The following is a 21,563-nucleotide window of genomic DNA, read 5'->3' as shown; positions in this document are numbered from 1 at the left end:
GCGCCTGGCCACCTGCCCTCTTCATTCTCCATATGGCATCCACGCAGATCCTTGTCGCCAAGCCACAGCTCCTTGTGGCTTTGAGAAGGATTTGGAAATGTGAATGCCTACAGGAGCTGGGTGAAAATGTAAATACATGAGCAAGATGTCCAGGTTCAAGGGGAAAATATCAACAACATGAAATAATTGTGATTGCCACCAGGTTTCAAGAGTTGGGATTCAACAAATTGGAGAGTGCCCCATCAGAAGAGGGTAACGGCCGCTCAGCTCCGGAACACAGATTGGGTTGCCACATCTTCCAGTTTCTTACAGAAGTTCCATTAGTTCACGTTGTGTAAAATCTTTTGATTTCCCAATGTTGGCAGTCAAGTCAAACTTTTTAAAAAATGCACAGACTAAACAAAAATGTGTTGGTAGTCATATTTGGCCTTGCAGCTGCCAGTTTCCAGCGTCTACCCTATAAAATCTCCCAAGCCCCACAATTTGGAATTCAAGACCCTTCAGGATTTAGCCCCCAGGAACCCAACCTCCAGCCATACTAACCTGTCTTAAATTCTCTAGAATAGCAGGGTTTAGTTCAACACACTAAACTCTCCGCCTGGAAATCTTTGCCACTTCTTTTTTTTTTTTTTTTTTTCCATTTTTATTTATTTTATTTTATTTATTTTTTTGAGACGAAGTCTCGCTCTGTCGCCCAGGCTGGAGTGCAATGGCGTGATCTCGGCTCACTGCAAGCTCCACCTCCCGGGTTCACGCTGTTCTCCTGCCTCAGCCTCCCATGTAGCTGGGACTACAGGCGCCCACCACCACGCCCGGCTAATTTTTTGTATTTTTAGTAGACAGGATTTCACTGTGTTAGCCAGGATGGTCTCAATCTTCTGACCTCGTGATCCACCCACCTCGACCTCCCAAAGTGCTGGGATTACAGGCATGAGCCACCGCGCCCGGCCTCTTTGCCACTTCTTTACCTGGCAAACTTCAGTTGGTTTATGTCATCGTTCAGGGATCACCTTCTCCCTAAGAAGCTTTTCTAGCCTCATTTCCACTCTGACAAGGTGACTCCTCTGTGCTCCCTCAACCCCTAGTGATACTTCCATGTCCCTTACATTGTGAGGCTCCATTTCCACATTACTGCTGAACCCTGAACCTTGGGGGCGCTGGCAGAATGTCTGTCTCATGCTGGGTCTTCAGCATTAGAACATGGAGCCCCACAGGGTAGCTGCCCTCCCATGGGTCACACAGGACTCACCCAGGCAGTGCCCTTGTACTTAGTTTCATCTTCAAGTTTCTTTTTTTCTTTTTTTTTTTTTTTGAGATGGAGTCTAGCTCTTGTCGCCCAGACAGGAGTGCAGTGGCATGATCTCAGCTCACTGCAACCTCCGCCTCCTGGGTTCAAGCGATTCTCCTGCCTCAGTCTCCCAAGTAGCTGGGATTACAGGTGCATGCCACCATGCTCGGCTAATTTTTGTACTTTTTGTAGAGATGTTTCGCCAAGTTGGCCAGACTGGTCTCGAACTCCTGACCTCAGGTGATCTGCTCGCCTTGGACTCCCAAAGTGCTGGGATTACAGGCGTGAGCCACTGTGCTTGGCCTTGTCTTCAGGTTTCTGTACTGAAGTACCCTGGGACTGAAGTCCTATTTATTTATTTATTTATTTATTGAGATGGAGTCTCATTCTGTCACCCAGGCTGGCGTTCAGTGGCTCGATCTCAACTCACTGCAACCTCTGCCTCCTGAGTTCAAGTGATTCTCCTGCCTCAGCCTGCTGAGTAACTGGGATTACAGGCGCATGCCATCACACCTAGCTAAGTTTTGTATTTTTAGTAGAGATGGGGTTTCACCACTTTGGCTAGGCTGGTCTCAAACTCCTGACTTCAAGGGATCTGCCCTCCTCGGCCTCCCAAAGTGCTGGGATTACAGGCGTGAACCACCACGCCCGGCCTGGAGTCCAAATTCTGTGGATTTTCCATTATGTCCCTGGAGCACCTTTGTTCTTCAGGACCCCAGGCCCTTCTTCTAACAAATAAGATAACTAAACACACATTGCCAGGCATACATCTCACTGTTTCCAGCACCAACGTGAGCTGTGAATGGGCTTTTGAATCTCCCAACCATTATCCTGGAGGGTAAGTGCTAAGAGGGAGATGTATCATGACCATTAGTCTGCACACAGTAGTGAAGCAGCTGCAGCGGGATGGGGGTTCTCTTTCATGTTACTTGAGGCTGAGGGGCATGTCCAGTTCATCTGTTTCCCCAGTACCCACCTCAGGGCTTGGCAGGCAGGAGGCCCCCGGAAGTGGTGGCAGAGTGAACGAAGGCTGAAAGCATCAGGAAGGGGAAGAGTCCGGGCATGTTAAGTCAGTTCCTGAGAGCAGACACTTACCTGTCTTGTCCATCTCCATTTGCCCAGCTCAGACTAAAGCTGGGAATACAGCAAATCCTCAGTAAGTCCCTGTCGAATGAGAGTGAATGAGAAACAGAGGCGCCCAGAATCAAAATTGCAGAGGAAACAAGTTTTAACTTTGTGCTTTGCCACCATGTGTGTAATCCCCACTCTCCCTGGGTGGGATGCAAGGATGGACTCCAGCGGCCCTCATGGTAAGATTTATTATTCTCCGCTCTGTACAAGCCGCGTCTGCCACCCCGCCCCCCACCCCCCCACCCCAAAGAGCACCCAGCACCCCCTTGTGCCCTCCCAACTCTGCTCATACTCCATTGTCCAGCCAGATTCCAAAGGAGGGGGAGGGGCGGTTCAGACCCATCTCCGCCAAAACTTACTGGGGGCAGAGTGCTGCTGGGACGGGGGCTGATGAGGGTCACAAACGAGGGTTGGACGGAGGATGGGTTCAGTGTCTGATGGGATGAGGGGAGGGCAGAGAGGACGAGGATGGGAGTGATTCAGTCTTGAGCCTGTCGGGCGTGTGCCCTGAAGGTCGCCAGTCCGTCCGAAGTTCTGAAGGATGGGGCAACAGCGAGGAGGGGGGAGAGTCTGATCAGTCCCGGGAGGTGGGAGTCCAGAAGGGGGCTTCTGATGGGAGTGGGATGGGAACCCCTCGGTCAGGCATCCTTTCCGGCCAAGGTGCCCGCCCCTGCTCCAGGCCCCCCGAGGTTCTCGGCCTTGTGCGCTAGGCGGTGTTTCTTGAGGCCGTAGGTGTTGGCGAAGCCCTCGCCGCAGGAGGAGCAGCGGAAGGGCCGGCCGCCCTGGTGGGCAGCCAGGTGCTTACGGAAGTAGCCGGGATCCTTGAAGGCCTTGAGGCAGGCGGGGCAGCGGAGCTCGGGCCGCGGCGGCTCGTGGGCGCGCTGGTGGCGCAGCACGGAGCTCAGGTAGAAGAAGCCCTTGCCGCAGTGCTCACAGCGGTAGGCGCGCTCGCCCAGGTGCAGCCGCTGGTGCTCCAGCAGGTTGGAGCGGTAGCGGAAGGTCTTGCCACAGGCGCTGCAGCGCTGGGGCCGGGCCACAGCGTGCAGCCGCCGGTGCTCTGCCAGGCTGGACGACTGCGCGAAGCGCTTGGCGCACACGCCGCACTTGAAGGCCCGCTCGCCAGTGTGGACCACGCGGTGCTGCCGCAGGTACCAGGAGCGCAGGAAGCCTCGGCCGCACACGCCACATCGGTACGGCCGCTGTTCCGTGTGGCAGCGCTGGTGGCGCATCAGCAGGGCCGCCTCCCAGAAGCGCTTCCCGCACACCGGGCAGCGGAAACCCCGCTTCTGCCGATGGCTGCGGCGGTGCAGGAGCAAGTCGTAGGCGCCCGCGAAGCTCTGGCCGCAGAGGCCGCAGCCCAGGGTCCGCCGCACCAGGTGCACGTACTTGTGAGTCACTAGGCCCAGGAAGTGCTTGAAACTCTGGCCGCACGTGGCACAGCTGAAGCGTTCAGGGCCGGAACTGGCACCCCCGCCGGCCCCTGCCACCGCCGCCCCGCCTGCGTCCTCACCCCCAGACACCCCTGCCAGTGCCGCCACGGCCGCTCCCACCTCCCCCGCCAGCCCGTTGTCCAGCACGCTGGCCGCATCCGTGCCGCTGGAGCCGTCCGGGGGCTGCGGGCCGCCAGGCGTGCTCGGGAGCAGGCGCTCGGGGGCGGCCTGGTGGACCAGCTTGTGCCACATGAGGTTCTCAATGAAGCCGAAGGTCTTGCCGCAGGCGTCGCAGCCGTAGGGCTTCTCTGCCATGTGGACCTCCTTGTGGCTCATGACGTGAAAGAGATCTGGGAAGTGCTCGCCGCAGTCCGAGCAGGCGTAGCTCAGCCCATCGGCAGGCCCTGCAGACGTGCCTGAGGCCCCGGGCCCACAGGCTCCGGATGCGCCCTGGGTGGAGGGGAGGCCGGCGGCCCCGGCCAGGGCACAGGGCAGCTGGAGCCGGTGCACCTGGCGGTGGCGTGTGAGGCTCTGCGGGTAGCCGAAGACCTTGCCGCAGAGCTCGCACTTGTAGGGCCGCTCGCGCGTGTGCACCACGTGGTGCTTGCTCAAGTGGAAGGATTCGCGGAAGCGCTTCCCGCACACGGGGCACTGGTGGGGCTTCTCGCCCGTGTGGATGCGCTCGTGGCGCTTCAGGGTCTCGCGGCGCCCGAAGCCGCGCCCGCAGATGCCGCAGCAGAACGTCTTTCCCGGGACGCTGGCGCCCGAGCCTCCCGCCCCGCTGGTCCCTGCGCCGCCGAGCAGCAGCGGGTGGGCGCCCAGGAGCGGGACTGGCACGGCGCCGTACACCACCGCCGCCGCGGCCGCCGCCGCCTTCTCGCTGTCGGTGGCGGGAGGGTCGGGGGGCAGGAGGTACGGGCCCGGGGGGAAGGTAGGCGGGGGCTGCGGGGCCGAGGCTGCCCCGTCCTTGGGCGCCTCCGCAGCGGCGGCGGGCGGGGCGTGGGCGGCCTTGTGGCGGAGCAGGCTCTGCGGCGCTGAGTAGGACTTGCCGCACAGGTCGCAGGGGTACACGGGCCGAGGCCCCCCGGCGCCCGCCCCTGCGTGGGCCGCCTGGTGCTTGAGGAGGTAGGAGGCGTCGCGGAAGGCCTTCCCGCAGATGCCGCAGGGCAGGCGCAGGAGGTCGGCCGAGTGCGTCTTCACGTGGCGCTTCAGGCTCTCCCTGCGGTTGAAGCTCTTGCTGCACACGGAGCAGGAGAAGGGCTTCTCGCCCGTGTGGATGATCTGGTGCTGGTGGAGGTGACTGGGCTTCTTGAAAACCTTCCAGCAGAGCGGGCAGGCGAACGGGCCGTCGCCGCCCCCGGTGGCGGGAGGGGGCACCCCAACACCAGCAGGGGCGGTGCTCCCGTCGGCGGAGGGGGCGGGCGCCGCGGGCGTGGCTGGAGGGCCCGAGGACACCGTGGAGGGGGCGGTGGCGGTGGCAGCGCTGGCGGCGGGTGCTGGGAGGCCCAGCGGCGGGAGCTGGGGGCCGGGCTGGGGCGGGCCCCCCGCGGCCGGCGGCACGTCCTTGTGGCAGCGGCGGTGGCGGATGAGGCTGGACACGTGGTTGTAGGTGCGGCCGCAGACGCCGCATTCGTAGGGCCTCTCCCCCGAGTGCACCAGCATGTGCTGCACCAGGTGCGAGGACTGCTTGAAGGACTTCTGGCACACGCCGCAGGGGAAGCGCCGCTCCATCAGGTACTTCAGCCTCCGGAAGTAGCCCTTGTCGTCCTTGGTGGGGTCGCAGGCCGCCGCCGCGGGGGGTCCTGGCGGGGTCTGCGAGGGGGCAGGAAGCGGCCCCGGGGCCCCCGCGGGAGCGCCCAGCCCAGGCGTCACCCCCGGCCCGGACGCGGGCCCTCCTCGCTTCAGGTTCCCAAACAAGTGCTGGTGTCCCGAGAGGTCCACGATGCCCCACTGCGGAGTGGGGAAAGCAGCGTCAAAGAGGGGAGGCGGGGGCGCCCCGAAGGCGGGCGGCAGGGGCGGATCGGGCTTCTTGGCTTGGGAAGACGAAGAGGACGAAGACGATGACGACGAGGAGGACGAAGAGGAGGAGGAGGAGGACGAGGACGAGGAGGGCACCTCCGCCTTGGGCTTGAAGGTGGACTGGGGCGGGTAGTCATACTGCGGGGGAGGGGGCTGCGGCGGGGGCTGCGGCGGGGGGCCGGGGGCGCAGGGCAGGGCTGCCACCGCCTTGGCGTGTTCCCCATACAGTTCCATGGGCTCGAAGCGCTGGTGGTTGAGGAATTCCAGGAAGTCGAAGGGGTAGCTCTGGAAGTGTACCCCGTCCTCGCCCCCGATGCCGCTGCTCCCGCCACCCCCGGCGCCGCTGCCCGCTGGGTTCGCCTCCATCTCCGGCGGGTGGGAGACGGGAGACCCTGTGAAGAGGAGGACCGGGCTGAGGACACGGCCGCGGTGCTGGGTCTCCCCGCAGGTGAATGGAGCTGTGCGCCCACTCATCCATCCTTGCGCGGATCACCCCCTCGCCTTCCAGGTTTAGGCTTCCAGTCCCGCTGCCTGTCCACCCCAAAGGGCAGCCCTTCCTCTTGGCTCCCTGGCCCCAGGACTCTCCTACTCAACTTCACCTTCCCTCTCTGTGTTCTCAACTCCCACTCTCCTCCCCATCTCTCTTTACCCTAATTCCTTCTATCTCTTCCCTTTTTTTTTTTTTTTTTTTTTTTTTTTTTTTTGAGACGGAGTCTCGCTCTGTCGCCCAGGCTGGAGTGCACTGGCCGGATCTCAGCTCACTGCAAGCTCCGCCTCCCGGGTTTACGCCATTCTCCTGCCTCAGCCTCCCGAGTAGCTGGGACTACAGGCGCCCGCCACCTCGCCCGGCTAAGTTTTTGTATTTTTTTTAGTAGAGACGGGGTTTCACCGTGTCAGCCAGGATGGTCTCAATCTCCTGACCTCGTGATCCGCCCGTCTCGGCCTCCCAAAGTGCTGGGATTACAGGCTTGAGCCACCGCGCCCGGCCTCTTCCCATCTTTTCTGGGGTCCTGACACAGTTTTGTGGAGGAGACCCTCTCCACACCACCTGCAGGTTTGTACAAACGGGGTCTTGCTCTGTTGCCCAGGCTGGTCTCAAACTCCTGGACTCAAGTGATCCTCCAGCCTCCACCTCCCAAAGTGCTGGGTGATTACAGATGTGAGCCAGCTTGCTGGTCTGGCCCCTCTCTACTTTCTCTCCTTTTCAGACTCCAATTGTCCAAGCACCCTGGGGGCCTCTGGACTGTTTTCTTTTCAAACCCTCTCAGGCCCTCTGCTGTCTCCCCATACTCCTGCACCCTACCGCACCCCCAGCCCTCCGTCCTCATCCCTTCAGGTTTTATCCTAAAATGAGCATACTGATAAAGGGAATCACAATTTCTATCAGCGTAATTAGGAGGGAAGACTCTGGGGCCAGAATCAAATGTAAGCCCTGCCACTTTCTAGCTGTGTGGCCATGGGCAAGTGACTGAACCTCTCTGTGCCTCCATTTCCTCATCTACACCTGGGGACGACAAAGCACTTGCCTACCTCACAGGGCTGTGTGGATTCAACACGCTCATATGTATAAGGCTCTTAGTGGGGGCAGTTCCTGGAACTCTGTAAGCACTCAGTACATAGAAGGTATGGACTGGGCGCAGTGGCTCACACCTGTCATCCCAGCACTTTGGGAGGCTGAGGCAGGAGAACTGCTTGAGCCCAGGAGGTGGAGGCTACAGTGAGCTCTGATCACATCACTGTACTCCAGCCTGGGTGACAGCAAAACCCTGGCTCTAAAAATTAAAAAAATAGGAGATATGATACTGTTATCACTGTTACTAATAGTAGTAGAAGCAGGGAAGTCAGGACAAGCCTAGAGAACTGAAAAAGCAGTCAGTATGGGGGTGTGCACTCTTTTAATATTAATAGACGGTAGAAAGGAGAATGTGCTTGCCCGGGAGAAACAAATTCCAGCAAGGGGGCTGGCATATAGTCAGAAGGTGGTCTGATACAATCAAAACACAGACCCTGGGCTTGGAAAGACCTGGGTTCAAATCCCATCTCCACTGGGATCCACACTTTCTCCATGTTTAAAATGGGGGGGACCCCTACACTGTAGGGAGATTCAAGGGGGTTGGAACAGAACGTAACAAAACACACACATCAGCAGAATGCGTTCAATCCCCTGAGCTATTTGTACCATCCATGACGTCACACACCTGGGCTAAGCCTAGCAACAGAAGCGGGGAGCTTGAGTTCCATCCTTGCCCTTAGTGGGGCTTCTCCTGACCCCTCCACCCCAGTATCATTCTCTGGCACCTCCTTTACACGACTTTTCATTCCAGATGGCAGGTATCCATGTGTTACCCCACACCACACCAGACCCTCAGCTCCCATAACTGATCTCCGAGTTCCTAGTCTACTTGCTGGCCTGGGGAAGCACCTCCACCAAGTGGGCGGAGGGTCAGTGGGTGAAGGGCCCGTGAGGTCTGACCCGCTTTCCGTCCATCATCCCTACCCAGTGGGGGCCTGGCTCTAAGCCCAGCCCACTGTGGGGGTCAAGGGGGTTCCTACCAAGGCTTGGACCCTTTCTCCTCTATCCATCGGGCTGCTCTCTCCTCCCACAGGTGAGGGATGAGTGTCTCTTCCACCCCCACCCCAAACACCATCCTGGAGTGAGATATTTTTAGTCTCCAGCTCTGGGTGTCCTTGTCCTTGGACAAGACTCAACATCCCATGCCCTTCACACCCCCTCTGTTTAATCTGATCTCCGGAAAGAGGACAGGCGTGGCTGGGGTGGTAACTGGAAGGCTGTAGGCGGAACCTAAGTTGGGGAGACAGCTCTGGAGCGGGGCTGACTGGCCAGGAAGGCAAACACAGGCCATAAGGATTCAGGGAGTAGGGGGTGATTTAGGGCGCTATGGGGAGGAAGGGTAAGAGTGTTTGGGGGAAGAAGGCCCTGCCTAGCTTGCCTCCACTAGAGCGCACGTTAATCATAGCTGTCACTGATTGGACATCTCCTAGAGGCCAGCCACGGTTCTAAGCACGTTACACGTATTAATTCACTGACTTCCCACAAATCTAAGAAATAGGGGCAGCTGTTACCGCCACTGGATAAATTAGAAAACTAAGGCACAGACGGGCAAAGTGAGTTGCCAGCCGTCCGTCACGGAGTAAGAGTCTGGATCAATCGGCTGAACCCCATTCCCACCCCCACAGCAGTGTTTCACTGGGGGCCATTCCCCGAGTGAAGGAAGGTGAGGGAAGAACTATCGGGATGAGAGTTTTATTTACGGGTGTCTTCTGGGTTATGAGCGGTGTCTATACAAGGGGCCTGGTAGGAGAGGGTGGTGGTTACTTTCTACCTACAATGTTCTTCCCCAGATTTCAACAAGGCCTCTGGAGCCTCGTTGGGTCTCTACTCAGCACTTCCCACCCCATCACTCTCTACGCCTCATCCAGCTGCAGGTTTTTCATTATAGTTATTGCCACCAACTCGTTATTCCTTTTCTGTGTGTTCACTATTTGGCCCCTCTCTGGGAAAGCAAGGACTTGGCCTGTCTTGCTCGCCCCTGTGACCCCAGCACTTAGCGTAGCACCTGGCACAGTGTGGGTGCTTGACAAATATTTGCTGATATGTGAAAATGAAACACGACCTTCCAGAATTGCCAACGGGTCCGCAAAGAAATCATACATTAGAAAATGCTGGCTGGGCGCGATGGCCCACAGCTGTAATCCTGGCACTTTGGGAGGCCGAGGTGGGTGGATCACCTGAGGTCAGGAGTTCAAGACCAGCCTGGCCAACATGGCGAAACCCCGTCTCTACTAAAAATACAAAAATTAGCCAGGTTTGGTGGTGGGCACCTGTAATCCCAGCTATTTGGGAGGCTGAGGCAGGAGAATCGTTTCAACTTGGGAGGTGGAGGTTGCAGTGACACAAGATTGTGCCACTGCACTCCAGCCTGGGCAACAAGAATGAAACTCCATCTCAAACAAACTGCTTAGCAATTAATGAAAATGAAAACAACATACCAAAGCTGAGGAGGTGCAGCCAAAGTCGTGCTCAGAGGGAAATGTATAGCCGTGAATGTCTATCTTGATATTTGTGGAATGAACGAAGGGATGAGACTAAGCTGACCAAACTCCCAGAGGGAACAGAGGGGTCATTTAGCAGAAATGGAGCTACATGATCCCAGGGATTCCTGGGAGAAGCGATTCTGGGGACAGTGATGTTATGAGGAGGGCACTGAGGGCAGGGTGTGGAGATGCTGAAGGGGATACATCAGTGGTGGACAGAATCGATCAGGCTCATGATGATCTCCACTAGGAAACCAGAGACATTTCCTCTTTCACACGACTCAAGCCTAAACTGGCATCTTTTTAAGGAGGGATGTCATAGGAGGGTTTTATGTGGAGGGAAGCATGATGGGGAGGGACCCACCCCCGGCCCACCACCACCACCACCGCCACCAAGGGACAGGAGTATTAACCAAGGGCAAGTGTATTAACGGTTCACATTTATTGTCTGACCAGTTTGATTTGTCATTGCCTGGATGTGGCATAGTTCTGTACCATTACTGGGCCCATCTTATAAGTGGGGAAACTGAGGAGCAGCATGGGGAAGGCATTCCTCCAAGGTCATGTGGCCAATAAAGAGGAAAGCAGGTAACTGATTCCAGGTCTTTCTGATGCCAGACTGTGGGCCATTCTGCTGCAACAACGCTGCCTCGTGATGAAATTCGGGTTTGTTAATAAGAGTAACGTAAAGTAACATATAACACTGGATGTGCATTTTCTATCAGCCCAACACGCTTCTAACTCTGATGTGTGTTGACTCAACGAATCCTCCCAGTAACCCTAGAAGATGGTTACAATCATTGACTCTGAAATACAAAGGAAGAGACTGAGGGCCAGAGAGGTGAATTAAACTTCCAAAGTCAGGCCAGGCACGGTGGCTCACGCCTGTAATGCCAGCACTTTGGGAGGCCGAGGTGGGTGGATCAACTGAAGTCAGGAGTTCGAGACCAGCCTGGCCAATATATAGTGAAACCCGGTCGCTACTAAAAATACAAAAATTAGCTGGGCATGGTGGTGCACACCTGTAGTCCCAGCTACTTGGGAAGCTGAGGCAGGATAATTGCTTGAACCCAGGAGGCAGAGGTTGCAGTGAGCTCACGCTACTGCACTCCAGCCTGGGCGACAGAGTGAGACTCTGTTTCTTAAAAAGAAATAAACCAACTTCCAAAGTCACATTGTTAATTAGTGGCAGGGCCAGGGATTGAAGAAAGGCAGCAAGGCTCCAGAGTCCCATGACATGCTGTCTTTCAATATTTCTCCCTCCAGAATGAAGGAGGACTCCCCCTCCCACTTTATACTGGAAATATGCATTGCTCCACCCATCTCCCTGCTACCGGATCCCAAGTCACTTGACTTGACCCAAGGGCAGGACAAGTCACCAACATTTGTTGACCTCTAACAAGCATTGTGCTTAGGTGCCTTATGTGGCTTGTTTCATTCGAACCTCACAACAAACTGGTGTTACTATTATTCCCATTTTACTGACAGGAGGACTATAACCAAACCACGTCCATCCTCTGTCCCAAACCAAACAGTAACCCCATCTCATTCAAAAGCCACGGTCCTGGCGGGGCGCGGTGGCTCACGCCTGTAATCCCAGTACTTTGGGAGGCTGAGGCTGGCGGATCACCTGAGGTTGGGAGTTCGAGACCAACCTGACCAACATGGAGAAACCCCGTCTCTACTAAAAATACAACATGAGCCAGGCGTGGTGGTGCATGCCCGTAATCCCAGCTACTTGGGAGGCTGAGGCAGGAGAATCGCTTGAACCCAGGAGGCAGAGGTCGCAGTGAGCTAAGATCACACCATTGCACTCCAGCCTGGGCAACAAGAGCGAAACTCCTTTTCAAAATAAATAAATAAATAAATAAATAAATAAATAAATAAATAAAGCCGCAGTCCTTACAATGACCTCCACAGTCTCCTGGCTGCTCTTCCAATGTGCCCACTCCATTCCTGCCGCAGGGCCTTTGCACTGGCTGTTGCTGCTGCCTGTAATACTCTGACTCTCAGGCAACCACCTGGCTTACCCCTTCACCTCCTCCCCATCTTTGCTCAATTGTCTTCTCAATGAGCCTCTCAGTAACCAGTGACCTGTCACTCAGGCCCAACATCCTGATCTCCCCAACCCTGCTTCATTTCTCTGCTTACTGCTCAGCATCATTTATAACCTCACATAGTCTACTTCTTTGCCTTGATTTTGCTGGTCTCCCCATGCAGAGGATCGGCTTCCTGAAGGCAAGGATTTTTATTTATTTATTTATTTTGAGAGAGTCTCGCTCAGTCGCCCGGGCTGGAGTGCAGTGGCACGATCCTGGCTCACTGCAAGCTCTGCCTCCCGGGTTCACACCATTCTCCTGCCTCAGCCTCCCGAGTAGCTGGGACTACAGGTGCCCGCCGCTACGCCCGGCTAATTTTTTTTGTATTTTTAGTAGAGACGAGGTTTCACCATGTTGGCCAGGATGGTCCCGATCTCCTGACCTCGTGATCCGCCCGTCTCAGCCTCCCAAAGTGCTGTGATTACAGGTGTGAGCCACCACGCCCGGCCGGATTTTTATCTCTTGCTCACTGTTCCATCCCCGGGACCTACAACAGTTCCTGGTTGATGCATTTTCGTTTGAAGAAGTGAATGAATGAGGCTAGGAAAGGAGGGAGTGGTTTGCTCAAAGCTGTGAACCCTAGTAGAATCCAGGGCTCATCCTCCTAATCACTTCACTCCTGGGGTTGGGGTGCTGATAAGAGCAGCCCCCAGTGGGCCACAGTTGTCCAGGAGAAGGGGAATTTTTACCCTTGTATAACTTTGGTGTGTGGCTTTTGGGAGGGACAAGATGACAAGAATAGGAATATCCTGGGGGTGGCCATTCTGAACCACAGCCCCCCCAGCTCTATCTCTTTATCCCATGATATTTTACTTTGAACACGCATATATACTCTTGGTGTTTTTTGTTTTTTTTTTTTTTTCACTGCAGCCTGGAACTCCTGGGCTCAAGCAGTCCTCCCACCTCAGCCTCCTGAATAGCTGGGACTACAGGTGCACACCACCCACCCCAAGCTTTTTTTTTTTTTCCTGTAAAGACAGGGTCTCACTATGTTGCTGGGGTTGGTCTTGAACTCCTGGCCTCCAGCGATCCTCCCACTTTGGCCTTCCCAACTGCTGGGATTACAGGCATGAGCCACTTCGCCTGGCCTGTATTTTGTTTCTTAATCATCTGCCCCCTCAACTAGCATATCCACTCCATGAGGACAGGGATTCTTGTCTGTTTTGTTCTCTGTTGTACCCCCAGCGTAAAGTAGGTACTCATTAAACAGTTGTTCAACAAGTGTTTACCAATGAACGTATGAATGAATGAAGAACATTCTGGGCTCGGTAGACGTGCCAAGGGCTAGATAATTTATCCCAGTGCCCTCACCTCCAAAGCCTTTTGAGACCAAACCTTCCTTCCTCTTGTTCTTCCCTTCAAATCTTCCGCTCCACCCTCACCGGCCTCCCCTGCTGTTCCTCCGCTCACCAGGCTCACCGCCACTTCAGGGTCTTTGCACTTGCTTTTCTTGCTGCCTGCTCACCCAGATCTTTGCATGGCTAAGCTGCCTCTTGTAATTCAGGTTTCCCCTCTAAAGTAGTTCATCAGGCTCTCAGAGAACCCACAAAACCCCGTGTATCTTTGTTGACTCGTTTCTGATCAACAAGACTGTGAGACCCTGGACAGTGAGAAGACTGTGTGCATCGCTCCCCTTCATGGCTGTATACACCCTTCAGCTAGAATAGTGAATATGGGTTCAATGCAGAATGAATGCCTATGAGAAAAGAAGTTACGCCCCAGTGAAGTCCACGGTCTTCCCTAGGGAGTCCAGGACGATGGCATGAGAGCTGGGTGAGATGCCGCAGGTCAGGGCAACAGTTGTTCATGCCATAGGAAGAGGATGAGGAACATTCTGGGAGGAAAGGCTTCACTGCCTCACTGCCGGACACTGTTCTGTGGCAGAAGTAATGAAGACGGGGGCTGACCACGACGAGGGTCGGGGGAGAGGAGGTACAGGAGTACTTCATGGGAGCCTGGAGCTAAGCAGGCAGATATTTCTGCCTGAAGCGGGAGAGGATGTGAGTGTGAAAGAATTCTAGAGGGAGCTGTCCCGCTGCGAGGGGGGTGGTTTTGAAAGGGGTATTCTTAAGGGGAATCACTGGAGGATTTGCAGAAAGGAAAAAGGCATTCTTGGTGCTGACCAGAATAGAAAGTATTTTCACACCCACGAAGGGGCGCTCTGCTGGGGAGGGAGGCGGTCAGGGCCACTGGGGGCCGTTGCTGTGTATAGACAGAGATAACGGGGGGCAGTTCTGCTGCAAAGCTCTAAGGCGACACTCTGGGGAGAATTATATAGAGGATAAGAATAAGAGGGTTCACGGGCAGCTGCCCTACATGGGGAGGGGCGATGCTGATGGCATCTGGAGGCTGACCTGGAGGAAGCAATGACGGGGGGCGCTATGTGGAGGGGATCCTACGAGGAGGTATCAGTTGGGGGCCCTGGCAGGCGTTTAGGGCATCGCCACGAATGAAAGCGCTTTGGCAGTCATCCTAGCTGGAGGCGTTCATCGGGGAGCTATCTGCAGGGGTCTTACGGGGAAGCAGTGATTGGGAGTCCCCTGGCAAGGGCCCGGCGGGAGCTGAACTGACTTGCTAGGGTTTGGGGGACATTCTGGGGACCAGAGCGGGCCAGGGCGGGGCCCCCCGCCCCCGCTGCACCCGGGCCCCCGGGCCACGCACCCCGTCACTCACCGGCGCCGGGGTCTCCGCCGGGAGGAGGCCGAGGAGGCGGAGGAGGCGCCGCCGCTCCGGGGAGACCCGAGGGCCCGACCGGAAGTGCCGCCCCCTCCCCCCTCCCCGGCAGCCCCGCGCCGCCCGCCTGCCCGCCCGCCCGGAAGCGGAAGTCGCGCCCGTTCCCGAGGCGCCGGCGTGGAGGGTCGGAAAGAGAAGGCGATGGCGGGGACCAGGATGGGGGAAATGCGCTTGCGCACTGACTCGGGGATGAGAGCGGTGAAAACCTGGGCCGCTTCCGATGGGCGAGCAGAGCCAGGTGCGCCTGCGCTCTGAGTGCCCGCTTCTTCTCCGGGAACCCCCCGACACGCTCTGGGCGTCCGGTTAAGCCACACCTCCGGCTCAGGTCTCACACTGAAGCCCCGCCCCCTGGCTCTGAACCACTCCCATCTCACAGCGTAATTATAAGCCCCCCACCGCCTCAAAATCTGTCTTCTGCCCCTCGCCCTCATGCAGTTTCTCCTGTTCTTCCCCCTCTCCGAGCTCCTGCTCTCTGGAACTTCACCTCTGCCCAAGCCACGCCCCTTCCATCCAAGTCCCGCCCCTTGCATGTAAGCCCCGCCCCTTCGCCCCATAGCATTTAAGCTGCCCCTCGTGACTTTTGAGTGCCTCCCACCTCTAAAGCATTCGTTTAAATCAGTGGTTGTCAAGCATAGTTGGGAGGCCAGCAGCATCCGGCTGCCTGCTGAGACCATGCAGAATAGAAGCCCTGGGGTTGGGGGTCTAGGGATCCGTGTTTTGAAATATACTCTAGCTAATTCTGCTGCATGCTGGTCAAGAGCCATGGCTTTACCACACTTGACACTGCCCCGTTCATATAATCTCTGTAATTAATCCCCGCTCCCAACTCAGCCCCATCCCAAGAAGCCAAACCCCAGGCCCATTCAGCCCCTCCTGCTAAGCTTCCCCTCTCCCAGGAGCTTCCCTTAGTTACGCCTCTCTTAGGTACTTCCTTCTCTCCCCACCGTCTCTATAGCAGTCGTGCGCCCCCGTCAGCACCTTCTCCTAAGTCCCACCTCTAATACCCTGTTACCTCAAAGTTTCTGCTTTAAGCCCCGGCCCCGGGCCCTGAACCATGCCCACCTCAGAGCTGAATTATTATAAGCTCCGCCCCTCACCTTAAAATCCGTTATCTTGGCCTGGCGTGGTGGCTCACGCCTGTAATCCCAGCACTTTGGGAGGCCAAGGCAGGCAGATTGCTTGAGCACAGGAGTTCAAGACCAGCCTGGGCAATATGGCAAAACCGCGTCTCTACAAAAAAAAAAATACAAAAATTAGGCCCGATGCGGTGGCTCACGCCTGTAGTCCCAGCACTTTGGGAGGCCGAGGCGGGTGGATCACGAGGTCAGGAGTTCAAGACCAGCCTGGCCAAGATGGTGAAACCCCGTCTCCACTAAAAGTACAAAAATTAGCCAGGCGTGATGGCGGGCGCCTGTAATTCCAGCTACTCGGGAGGCTGAGGGAGAGAATTGCTTGAACCCGGGAGGCAGAGGTTGCAGTGAGCCAGATCGCACCACTGCACTCCAGCCTGGGCGACAGCAAGACTCCGTCTCAAAAAACAAACAAACAAACAAACAAAAAAAGCTAAATATGCTGGCGCGCGCCTGTAGTCTCAGCTACTCCGTAGGCCGAAGTGGGAGGGTCGCTTGAGCCTGGCAGGTCGAGTCTGCAGTGAGCGGTGATCGGGCCACTGCACTCCAGCCTGGGTGACAGAGCGAGACCCTGTTTCAAGAAAAAAAAACATAATCCGTCCTCTTCGCCCCACTCTCACGCAGTTCCTCTTGTTCTTCCCCAGCTCCAAGCCCCTACTCTCTAGAAGATCAACTCTATCCATTCTCTTTAAACCGCTCTCACTTTATGCGGACCAACCCCTAAACCCCTTTAAGCCCCACTCAACTCTAACCCTCTCCTAAGCTCCCCGCCAGTTCCCCGCCTAACTGCCCCACCCTTGGGTCCTTAGCCCCGCCCCAAGCCACACCCCTTATCTCTAACCCTTACCCAGACCGTCAGTCCTGTTCACACCTTTGTCTTAATTTTTCCTTCCAAACAGTAGTTCCTCAGGACAAGGAGGTGGGGCAAAATGGCTGCAGAATTTCTGGGACTTGCCTAGGATCGAGGCGGTCGGACCTAGGGTCAGTTTGCATGGAAGGTTCAATGTTTTAGTTAGATTTGATGTGTACTGGGAATACAGCTGACCCTTGAACAACACGGGTTTGAACTGCAGGTCCCCTGAGAAGCGGACTTTCTTTCACCCAAACACCGATGGAACACACAGTATACGGAGGGAGGATTTTCCTACATCCGCGGGTTCCGCAGGGCCCAGTGCTGGACTTGAGTATGCTCGGATCTTGGTATCTGCGGGGTTCCTGGAACCAATTCCCCACGGACACCGAGGGACCACTGGACTTTGGGGTCTGATGGAGACGGGGAAGGAGCCAAGGTTTCCCCCAAAACCATTCTTTCGCGAGCACCACACTCATAAGGCACAGGAAGTGGGGTCCTCTCCAATTCCCCGCACTCCCGGCAGGTGTAGCCGAGGAAGAACATTTGAAGGCAGGAGAGGATGGCATCCCGGCACGGAACACACATAGGCAGCCAGCAGGCAGAGATTTATTTCCACAACCCCTGCCTCCAAGGATCTGTTAGTCTGGGGGAGGGGGGCTGAAGGCAGCTGGACCCAGAAGTTTAGGTCTCCACCCTCCACCTGCTCCCACAACGGGAAGACCACCAGAAACAAGGGTGTCCTGGCCCCCTGGCCCAGGCCCAGCACCAGCCAAACTCCCTGCTCTAAACCTGGCCCGGGGAGCGATGGCCAGGGATGTGGGTCAGGCCGGCTCCCCCTTCCCCTCTGTCTCCTCCTCCTCCTCGGCCCCTGCTGTGGCCGGGATGCCCTCCTCGTCCCACGGCGGTTCAGACCCTGGATCTGGTGCACACAGGGGTACCCCCATGGCCTCCGGGTGCTTGCGCTTGGCATGGCGCCGGAGCGTGTTGGCCTCTGTAAAGCGCAGCCGGCAGATGGGGCACTGGTACGGGCGCTCTCCCGAGTGCACGCGGTGATGGTGCGCCAGCTCGCCCGCCTCGCGGAAGCGGCGGGGGCACAGCGGGCAGCGGAAGGGCCGCAGGCCGGCATGGATGTTGCAGTGCCGCCGCAGGTGGCTGGAGCGCTTGAAGGTCTTGCCGCAAACCTTGCACTGGTGTGGCTTCAGCTCTGAGTGCGAGATACTGTGGCGCTCCAGGTCAGAGAGGTAGGGGAAGGCCCGCAGGCACACTGGGCAGAAGTGTGGGGCCTTCCTGGGGCCGGAGCCCTGAGGCCCAGCCGCTGACCCTTCAGAAACTGTATAGGGCACACCCTGATCATCGATCAGGAGGAGGTCGTTGCCGCCACTGCTGCCTACTGGGGCTGCCACGCCCTGCACCTGCACCAGTGGGGGCTCCTGCCCTGACTTGGGGGGGCGGCCCCGCTTGCGAGGGAGGGAGGAGGCCTTGAGTGTCCGATGTGAGGAGGCGGCTCCCCCAGGACGACGGCCTCGGCGGCCCCGGGGAACAGGAGGAGGTAAGGCCAGAGGTTTCGCTTCCTCCCCGGGCAAAGGCGAAGGCAACGGGTCTGGGCTGGGGGTGTCCATTGAGCAGTGGGGGGCTTGGGTCTGGGCACTGGAGCCAGCTAAGAGGAGAGAGGGGCAGAGTCAGTGCTCACAGGGTCTAGAGCACCCCTGTGTCCCCCAACACCTCGCCCATCCCTCTCTCCAAGTCTCTTGACAAGGGTGTGGCTGACATTCATCCAGATACACAATTTTAGCTATGCTGGTGGGTAAAACTGTGAGATGATCTTGTATCAGCTGATAAACAGGCACTTCCCTGGGCTCCACCGGGCATCCCTATGTCTCCCTAACTGTCCTCCTGGATCTAGAAGTTCAAGATCAACATGAGCTCCCCCCGCCAAAAAAGAAAAAAAAACCTAAAACAAAAAACCTCCTAGAGAGAACAGAGTCCAACTGAGAGCGCAGACCAGTATTGTGATCCTTGCAACGGAGAGCCCATCAAACTCCAGAGCCACAGAGGCCTCACGAATGCTCTCATCCCTCCCTGTTGACTGGCAGAAGTGGAGAAGGGGTTCCGGAATGGAAAAAAGGGACTGGTCCCAGGTGATATTTGACCCTGACTCCTGGATGAGGAAATATATCCGCGATGTTAAGAGCCTGGGCCCTGGAGTCAGACATCATTCGTTCAAATCTTTACTCTCTGCGTGGCCTTGGGCAAGGTGTTCACTTCTCTAAGCCTTAATCGAGACTTTTGCAAAATGGGACACACAGTTCTATGCACTTGCCCAGACATGCCATGAGTATAATACCCACAAAGTGTTCATACAGAGAAGCTTTCAGGACACATTCGCCATTGTTATCAGGAGCAGCTAAGCCTCACATCAACCCTCTGAATAGGGCATATCTGTCCTATTTTGCAGATGGGGAAACTGAGGCACAGGAAAGCCAAGTCAGTTGCCTAAGTTCCTCTGCCAGTAAATGGCAGGGCCAAAACTGGAAACAGGTCTTGCTGACCCGAATGTCCCAGAAAATGGAGAACAAATAGACCCAAGGAGGAAAGGGGACATTATGAGGGCTCAGTCCTGGGTTTGAATTCAGCTCTGCCTATACCTAACAAGTGACTTTGCCTCTCTGAGCCTCTTTCCTCCTCTGAAAAGTGGATATACCAGGGTTGTCAGAAGAATCAAATGAGATAGTGGGCTTTAAAATGCCCCTCGCACACTGCCTGGTGCATAGTAAGCACTCAATAAACTTCACCAGCGCCACCACCATCTTCACAGCGCCCACTCAGATACTGGGAGCATGAGACTGGGGTGTAACGGAGGGGAAAGGGAGAGACAGGTGCAGTGGGAAGCCCCCCTGCACCCCCCCCCCCTTTAACAGCCACATAGACTGCGGTCCAGAGAGGAGCAACCACTTTTCCATACGGTTCGCTCCCACGGGGTAGCCTAGTCTAGAAGTCAGGTCTTTGGAACGGTGGAAAGGGGGAGACTGGTCCCCCGACCCTCCCCGTCACCTCGCCCAGGTGCTGGCGCGCTCATCGGTCCCCGAGCTACGAAGCCCGAGCGCGGGGCGGGCCCTGCGGGGGCGGTGGCCAATGAGCGGCGCCGGGTAAGCGGGCGGCGGGGGCTGCCAGGAAGGGGGTCTGCGCGCGCGCGCCCGGACGGCTTCGCGGGGCGCGAGCGCGGGAGCAGGAACAGGTGTTGGAGGCGCGCTCCGGGAGCGCGCGGCCCGGCCTCCCCTACCCCCACAACCCCCATCCCGCCTGCGCCCCCCGCCTCTCGGGTACCTCATTTGCATGTCGCCGGGGCTCGCGAGTGTTCGCGCGCGCGCGCGCGCGCGCGGGGGCGACGGGGCCGGCGCGTGGGAAGGGGAGGGGGTGAGGGGGCCCTGCCCCTCGGCGGCGGCGAGGCGGGGGCGGCGGCGCGCGGAACCGGCCCCGCCCCTCGGAGAAGCGCCTGGCCCCTCCCTTCCTGCCCTTCCCTCCCGCCTGCGTGCCCGCGGGAAACAAAGGGGACTCGCTGGGTCCTAAGGACCGGTCACGGCCACGCCAGCAAGCCGCGCCTGCGCACCGGCGGCCCTGGTGTGTCCCCAGTGGGAAATAACCGAGCACCACATCCCCAACCACCTCGAAACGCCTTTCCTCTCACAAAGCACACATTCGGGTGACCCAATCAAAGACAGATACCGAACGATGAGGAGCGGGAAAATGGCTGCCCAGTGCCCGTAATTAACATGGCACCGGACAGGCTTCGAAGCCCATGGAGGGCTAAGTGGATAAGATGGTGCCGGTTTTTCCAGCTCTGTATTGCAGTTGGCGCACTTCGCTTTCTTTTTTTCCCTAGTCCAACTGTACATCCTAATCAGGGGGAGTCCGAGCCTGTGAAAAAGAAATAGTATCTGCTCTCATTTACGTTAGCATCGCCTAGTGTCGCCACGAAGGAGAAGAAGCCGTGCTCTCAGCTCCTTGCCCTTAGTCTGCATGGCGCCGTGCGTGTCCCTAAGCCCCGCCCCTTCCCGCTGCCCTCACCCAAGATGGCGCTGGCCTGGCTTCTTCAATCTCCAGGGCTGGGAAAGGAAAGGGAAAGAGGTAGAAGGGCGGGGATGAGGAAGGGGAGCAAGAGGGCGGGAGAAAGGGGGAGTACGGCAGGGGAAGGGAGTTGAGGCGGAAGTCGAGGGGCCCCCCGGGTGGAAGTGACGCTACCCCCGCTGCCCAAAATGTCGGCGCCCAGAGGGAGGTGTAAGTAATTAAAGAGGAAAGCCGACGGACTTCCCCGGCCTCCTGGGGCCTTCCGGGGTCTCCAAGACCCAACGCTCCGTACGAGCGAGGTGGACTCGCCTGGCCCCGGGGCCTGCCCGACCTGCCCCCCTACCAGGCGCCCAGGGCTGCACCTTTTAGGGGCAGGGGGAGGGGCACAAAAGGCCGGCTCTCGGGGCCTGGGGCCTGGAGCGGACTGGGCATGGGGGGGGCCCCAGCTCCTCAGGCTGCGGGGTGGAGGAGGCGGGGCCTAGTGGCTGCTGGGGCGGAGCAAAGGTTGGGAGGAGCCTGAGTTGGGCGGAGCTTAGAGTGGAAGTGGGAGGGGCGTGGAGGAGGGAGAGTGGATAGAAAATGGGAGGGGCTTGGGCAAAGTGGTGGGGTTTGATAAAGGGGCGTGGCTCAGAAGGAATGGTGGGTAGGCCCTGGATTGAGGGGTGGAAGGAAACTCATTGAGGCTGGTTGGGGAAACGGAGCCTAGGAAGCAGGAGAGAGGAGTTTAGAGTAGAAGGGGTGGAGTTTGTCTGGGGTATG

The 21,563-nt window shown here is 57.4% G+C and overlaps 4 protein-coding genes across 9 annotated transcripts in view; 1 reads left to right on the top strand and 3 right to left on the bottom strand.

Annotated features, from left to right (window-relative positions):
• ZNF580 (zinc finger protein 580) overlaps positions 1–21,563 on the bottom strand; it is a 209,189-nt gene that overhangs the window by 27,230 nt on the left and 160,396 nt on the right. The window lies entirely within an intron of this gene.
• FIZ1 (FLT3 interacting zinc finger 1) overlaps positions 1–21,563 on the top strand; it is a 255,628-nt gene that overhangs the window by 226,834 nt on the left and 7,231 nt on the right. The window contains exon 2 of the mRNA XM_050771743.1: positions 20,983–21,014. The gene's annotated coding sequence lies outside the window, so the exon portion shown is untranslated. The remainder of the gene's footprint in view (positions 1–20,982; positions 21,015–21,563) is intronic.
• On the bottom strand, positions 1,286–14,818 carry ZNF865 (zinc finger protein 865). The gene is made up of 2 exons (XM_050771674.1): positions 14,697–14,818; positions 1,286–6,260 (listed from the first exon to the last, which is right to left on the bottom strand). Exon 2 carries the CDS (start codon positions 6,232–6,234, stop codon positions 3,058–3,060), a length of 3,177 nt encoding a protein of 1,058 aa, XP_050627631.1. The 5' UTR covers positions 6,235–6,260; positions 14,697–14,818; the 3' UTR covers positions 1,286–3,057.
• On the bottom strand, positions 17,330–20,949 carry ZNF524 (zinc finger protein 524). Of its 3 annotated transcripts, none has more exons than XM_050771807.1 (2): positions 20,805–20,949; positions 17,330–18,396 (listed from the first exon to the last, which is right to left on the bottom strand). In XM_050771807.1, the coding sequence occupies exon 2, from the start codon at positions 18,356–18,358 to the stop codon at positions 17,561–17,563; it is 798 nt and encodes a 265-aa protein (XP_050627764.1). In that variant the 5' UTR covers positions 18,359–18,396; positions 20,805–20,949; the 3' UTR covers positions 17,330–17,560. The 3 variants fall into 3 exon arrangements, with proteins under 3 accessions (XP_050627764.1, XP_050627763.1, XP_050627765.1); XM_050771806.1 differs by lacking the exon at positions 20,805–20,949 and adding an exon at positions 20,064–20,089; XM_050771808.1 differs by lacking the exon at positions 20,805–20,949 and adding an exon at positions 19,791–19,808.

The sequence above is a fragment of the Macaca thibetana genome, chromosome 19, assembly GCF_024542745.1.
Source record: "Macaca thibetana thibetana isolate TM-01 chromosome 19, ASM2454274v1, whole genome shotgun sequence".
In the NCBI taxonomy this organism is placed as follows: Eukaryota; Metazoa; Chordata; class Mammalia; order Primates; family Cercopithecidae; genus Macaca; species Macaca thibetana.
The sequence above is the reverse complement of the archived record's forward strand: the minus strand, read 5'-3'. Positions and strand labels throughout refer to the sequence as shown.